The following is a 5,633-nucleotide window of genomic DNA, read 5'->3' as shown; positions in this document are numbered from 1 at the left end:
AAATAAATAAATAAATAAATAAATAAATAAATAAATAAATAAATAAATAAATAAATAAATAAATAAATAAATAAATAAATAAATTGATTACTTTATTAATTAATTGATTAATTAATTAATTATTTTATTAATTAATTGATTAATTAATTAATTAATTAATTAATAATAAATAAACAAATGAATTGGTGAATAAATGAATTAATAAATATATAGATAAATAAATTAGTATATAAATGATTAATTAACATATTAATTATTTACTTATTTGATAATAAATAACCAAATAAATTGGTTAATTAATTAATTAATTACTTGACTGAATTAACCAATAAATGGATTAATTAATTAATTTAATTAATTAATTAAATTGATTAATTAATCATTTAATTAATTAAATTAATTAATTAAATTAATTAATCATTTAATTAATTAAATTAGTTAAATTCATTTAATTGATTATTAGTAAAATAAAATGGATTTATTAAATGCATTTTTTCTGCAAGTTGGCACTCCAGTGCAAGTAAACAAAAGCGGGGATAAAAGCGAAATAAAAGAATAAAATAAAACAAACAAAACAGAATAAATTTAATTAATTAAATTTAATTAATTAAATTAATTAATTAAATTAAATTAATTAAATTAAATTAATTAAATTAAATTAATTAAATTGATAAATCAAATTAAATTAAATTAAATTAATTAAATGAATTTAATTCACCAAATGCGTCTTTTTCTGCAAGTTGCCACTCGAGTGCAATTCGGTAAAATAAAGAACGGAATAAAAGCGAAATAAAAGAACAAATTGAATTAAATTAATTAAATTAACTGAATTGAATTAATTTAATTAATTTAATTTTATTAAATTAATTAAATTAATTAATTTAATTTAATTTAATTAATTAGATTTATTAATTAAATTCAATTAAGTTCACCAAAAGCATCTTTTTCTGCCAGTTGCCACTCCAAAGCAATTAAGTCCGAAAGAGCTTTTGAAGAATTTTTTCCTTTTAAAGCTTTTTCGTGCAGCAGCAAAAGGCCCTTCATCCACAAGCCCCAGTCCTGCATGCAAACGCATGCAAATGCATGCAAAACGCATGCAAAATGCATGCAAAATGCACGCAAAACGCATGCAAAACGCATGCAAAACGCATGCAAAACGCATGCAAAACGCATGCAAAATGCATGCAAAACGCATGCAAAACGCATGCACAACGGGTGCAAAATGCATGCAAAACGCATGCAAAACGCACGCAGAATGCATGCATGCACTTTGCATGCACTTTGCATGCACTTTGCATGCACTTTGCATGCAAAACGCATGCAAAGAGGCTGCATGCAATTAGTCTGCAAAGCCCCAACGCAGCGCTTTGCATGCAGCGAGTCCCGACATGAGAGCCGTAGGGTTTAGGGTTTAGGGTTTAGGGTTTAGGGTTTAGGGTTTACCTCTCTTGAACTGCATGCAACGCGGACAGTGCGAGACCCTCGGATTTCAATTGCCACATCTCTTTCGGGTTTGTTCTGAGCAGCAGCAGCAGCAGCAGCAGCAGCAGCAGCAGCAAGTCGTGCAGCAGCAGCAGCAAGTCGTGCAGCAGCAGCAGCAACCCGCGTAGCAGTAGTAGCAAGCCGTGCAGCAGCAGCAGCAAGTCGTGCAGCAGCAGCAGCAGCAATTCAGCCGCAGCAATAGCAGCAAACAGTGCAGCAGCAGCTGCAGCAGCAGCAAGAAGTGCAGCAGCAGCAGCAGCAGCAAGTTGCGAAGCAGCAGCAACAACTGAGGCGTCGCTGAGACGCCAGAACCACACAGAAGCAGCAGCAGCAACAGCCACAGCAGCAGCAACTCCAGCAGCAGCAGCAACAGCAGCAGCAGCAGCAGCAACAGCAGCTGCAGCAGCAGCAGCAGCAGCTTGCCCGCCAGAAGTCAGAGTCTTCTCCCGGGGTGATGCGCAAAACGCTATCTAGGAAAACTGCAAGGACCCACAAACCCTAAACCCTAAACCCTAAACCCTAAACCCTAAACCCTAAAAGCTAAAAGCCAAACCCTAAACCCTAGGCAGAGACACTGGCGCGCCGCTGCGCGTGCTGCTGCCTGGAGCAAGAAGCTGCGCAGCACTCCGAGCCGAGGGCCCGCACTCTAGGGTTTAGGGTTTAGGGTTTAGGGTTTAGGGTTTACTGGTGGTTTGGCTCGGAGGTTTGTTGGGAGAGCGCCAGCGAAGCGCTAGGGTTTCCTCTTCAACTAAAAATTGTCTTTTGTGGGGTTTGGCAAAACTCCCTTTGCACCACTTCAGCAGCAGCGCGCCCCTGCAGACCTGCGCAGCAGCAGCAGCAGCAGCAGCAGCAGCAGCAGCAGTGCAGCAGCAGCAGCAGCAGAGGCGGCTGCAGCAGCAGCGCAGCGGCGGAAATGCAGCTGCTGCACCGAAACAGCTGCAGCAGCAACGCGGCGGCGGCAGCTCTGCAAAGCAGCGCAGCAGCACTGCAGAAGTGCAGCAGCAGCAGCAGCTGCTGCTGCAGCAGTGCAGCAGCAGCAGCAGCAGCAGCAGTACACAGGCCGTCCACTCTCGGTTCGCAGCAAAAGCACCAGCAGCAGCAGCACCAAACACGGCAGCACCGTCCGCACGCAACAACAACAGCAGCAGCAACAGCAGCAGCAGCAGCAGCAGCAACAGCAGCAGCAGCAGCAGCAGCAGCAGCAGCAGCAGCAGCAGCAGCACCGTGGCAATGGCGAGGGCGCTGTCGATGCCTTCGAGCTTTTGCTGCAGCCTTTCGCTCCAAACAACAGCAGAGGGTTCTTCGGTGTCTCTGCTGCGGTGGAAGGGGCCCCAGTGCCGGTGCTGCTGCTGCTGCTGCTGCTGCTGCTGCTGCTGCTGCTGCTGCTGAGGCTGCTGCTGCTGCGGCTGCTGCTGCTGAGGCTGGGAGGCATCGTCTGCGTCCTGCTGCCACGGAGCAGCAGCTGCAGGCCGCTCCATTATTGTGCAGTGCTCCCTGCTGCTGCTGCGACTATTTGCTGCTGCTGCTGCTGTTAATTGCTGCTGCTGCTGCTGCTGTTAATTGCTGCTGCTGCTGCTGCTTTTGCTGCTGCTGGTCCCGCGGGTTCCTCTGCTGCGATTGTTCGTACGCGCTTTGCTACACTTATTTTTGCTGCTGTCAGTATAACCGCAGCTGTTCCTGCTACTCCTGCTGCTGCTGCTGCTGCTGCTGTTGCTGCTGCACGAGCTGCTGCTGCTGCTGCTGTTGCTGTGGCGGCGGACAAACTGGCTGTCCTGGGGCCCCCGCACCGCCGCCCTCGGAGGCCCCTTGAAGCAGCTTTTGGGATGTGCTGCTGCTGCTGCTGCTGCTGCTGTTTCTGCTGGCCGCGCCCCTCTTGCTGTTGCAGCAGCAGCAGCTGCTGCTGCAGCAGCTGCTGCAGTTGCTGCTGCAGCTGCAGCTGTCGGAGTTGCTGCTGCTGCTGCTGCGGTGGTAGTAGCGAGGCAGAGAAGAGCCCCCCACCCTCTCTGTCAGGATTGCTACTCTTTCTTTCTCTTCTGCTGCTGCTGCTGCTGCTGCTGCTGCTTCTACCGCTGCTGCTGCTGCTGCTGCTGCAGCGCGAAGAGCAGTGAAGACTCCGACGCGCTGCTGCTGCAGCAAATAGTAGATGTAAACCGTAACCGCTGAAGGCTTTTTGAGAAAAAATAAAAAAGAAAACCCTAAACCCTAAACCCTAATCGCTAAACCCTAATTTCTATTGGGGGCCCCCCACGACCAACTGCTGCTGCTGCAGCAGCCCCTGGGGGCCCCCTCCACTGCAGCAGCAGCAGCAGGTGCTGCTGCTGCAGCAGCTGCAGCAGAACAGCAGCAGCAACAGACACAGCTACACTTCTTTCAGAATTCAAGAAGCATAGAAAACCTGCAGTCGAAACCCTAGACGCTCGTAGCCGCTAACTGGCGCAGCGAGGGTTTAGGGTTTAGGGTTTAGGGTTTAGGGTTTAGGGTCTAGGGTCTAGGGTTTATGGTGAGGGTTTGGGGTTTAGATCTCATTGATCCCCGCCAGCAGTGCAGAACCTACACCCCGCGTTGCTGCAGCTTCCTGCCCGGCTGCTCGTGCTGCTCCTAGCTCTCCCTGCTGCTGCTGCTGCTGCTGCTGCTGCTGCTGCTGCTGCTGCTGCTGCTGCATGATGGCGCACTGCAGCAGCCACAAGTGCCGGAGGCCTGGCTGTGGCCAGGCCTTCGACCCCAGCAGCAACAAGGAAGACTCTTGCAGGCATCACAAGGTGAGATGCTGCTGCTGCTGCTGCTGCTGCTGCTGCTGCTGCTACGTGCTGTGCTGCTGCTGCTGCTGCTGCAGCAGCAGCACAGCACGTAGCTGGGTCGGGTGCTGCCTCTGGTGTTGCTGCTGGCTGCTTTCTCGCCTGCGCTGCTGCTACTTCTGCTGCTGCATTGGTGGCTTATCTGCTGCTGCTGCTGCTGCTGCTGCAATGATGGTATCTCTGCTGCTGTTGATGCAGCGGCTGCTGCATTTGCTGCTCATATGTTGCATTTGCTGCTGCTGCTCCATTTGCTGCTGCTGCTGCTGCTGCTGCTGCTGCAGCTGATGCCTGTCTTTCACGACGGAGTCAAGCAGTGGCCTTGCTGCGGCCAGGAGGCTTGGGACTGGGATGCCTTTATGAAGCTACAAGGTAGCAGCAGCAGCAGCAGCAGCAGCAGCAGCAGCAGCAGCAGCAGCAGCAGCAGCAGCAGCAGAAGCAGAATGGGCGAAGGCAGCAGCCGTTGCAATTTGCCGTTGCAGCAGCAGCAGCAGGTTGCAGCTAGTGCTGCTGCAACACAGTTAATGCAGCAAGCAGCAGCAGCAGCAGCAGCAGCAGCAGCAGCTGTGGGTGTTTGCTGCTTATGTCCTGTCCCCAGGCTGCGCTGTGGGGCCCCACAGCGAAGAGGCGCCGCAGCAGCGGCCGTCTGCTGCAGCAGCAGCAGCAGCAGCAGCAGCAGCATCAACCCAGCCCGCTGCAGCAGAGCCCACTCGCAGCATTGAGGAGTTTAATAGGCAGCAGGAGCAGCAGAAGCTGCAGCAGGAACAGCAGAAGCAGCAGCAGCAGCAGCAGGTTCGTAGAGAAGGCCCCTTTATCTGCTGCGACTGTTGTCCTATTTGCTGCTGCTGCTGCTGCTGCTTCGTGCTGCTGCTGCTTCATGCTGCTGCTTCGCTTTGCTGCTGCTTATCTTGCTGCGCTGCAGGCAGAGGTGCCATGGGTCCGTTAGAAACAGCAGCAGCAGCAAGAGCAGCAGCAGCAGCAGCAAGAGCAGCAGCAGCAGCAGCAAGAGCAGCAGCAGCAATAGCAGCAGCAACAGCAGCAACAACAACAGCAGCGCCGACAGCAGCAGGAGCAGCACCAGCACCCTCAGCAACAGCAACGACGACAGCAGCAGCAGCAGCAGCAGCAGCAGCAGCAGCAGCAGCAGCAGCAGCAGCAGCAAGTCTGGTTGCTTCTGTGTTGCAGGTGTCTCCTGAGGGCTGCCACAAATGCGTCAATAAAGGCTGCAGCAAAACTTATCGCCCAGAAGAGAACAATGACGCTGCATGCGCGTAAGCTGCTGCTGCTGCTGCTGCTGCTGCTGCTGCTGCTGCTGCTGCTGCTGCTGCTGCTGCTGCTGCTGCTGCTGCTGCTGCTGCA

The 5,633-nt window shown here is 50.5% G+C and overlaps 3 protein-coding genes across 3 annotated transcripts; 1 reads left to right on the top strand and 2 right to left on the bottom strand.

Moving 5' to 3' along the window:
- Window positions 1-918: 918 nt before the first annotated feature.
- ENH_00020760 (hypothetical protein) lies at window positions 919-2,960 on the bottom strand (the record flags this gene model as incomplete). The annotated part of the gene is made up of 3 exons (XM_013579458.1): window positions 919-1,059; window positions 1,444-1,518; window positions 2,706-2,960. The coding sequence occupies 3 exons, from the start codon at window positions 2,958-2,960 to the stop codon at window positions 919-921; spliced, it is 471 nt and encodes a 156-aa protein (XP_013434912.1).
- A 1,044-nt stretch (window positions 2,961-4,004) lies between these two features.
- On the bottom strand, window positions 4,005-4,487 carry ENH_00020750 (hypothetical protein; the record flags this gene model as incomplete). The annotated part of the gene is given in 2 exon segments (XM_013579457.1): window positions 4,005-4,415; window positions 4,419-4,487. Coding segments are annotated over 2 exon segments (480 nt in total).
- A 74-nt stretch (window positions 4,488-4,561) lies between these two features.
- Window positions 4,562-5,549, top strand: ENH_00020740 (rar1, putative; the record flags this gene model as incomplete). The annotated part of the gene is made up of 3 exons (XM_013579456.1): window positions 4,562-4,778; window positions 4,873-5,070; window positions 5,197-5,549. 3 exons carry the CDS (start codon window positions 4,562-4,564, stop codon window positions 5,547-5,549), a joined length of 768 nt encoding a protein of 255 aa, XP_013434910.1.
- Window positions 5,550-5,633: the final 84 nt, after the last annotated feature.

The sequence above is a fragment of the Eimeria necatrix genome, genomic scaffold (genome assembly GCF_000499385.1).
Source record: "Eimeria necatrix Houghton genomic scaffold, Enh_scaff1706, whole genome shotgun sequence".
NCBI classification, from domain to species: domain Eukaryota; phylum Apicomplexa; class Conoidasida; order Eucoccidiorida; family Eimeriidae; genus Eimeria; species Eimeria necatrix.
This window is presented reverse-complemented; position numbering and strand designations above follow the sequence as displayed.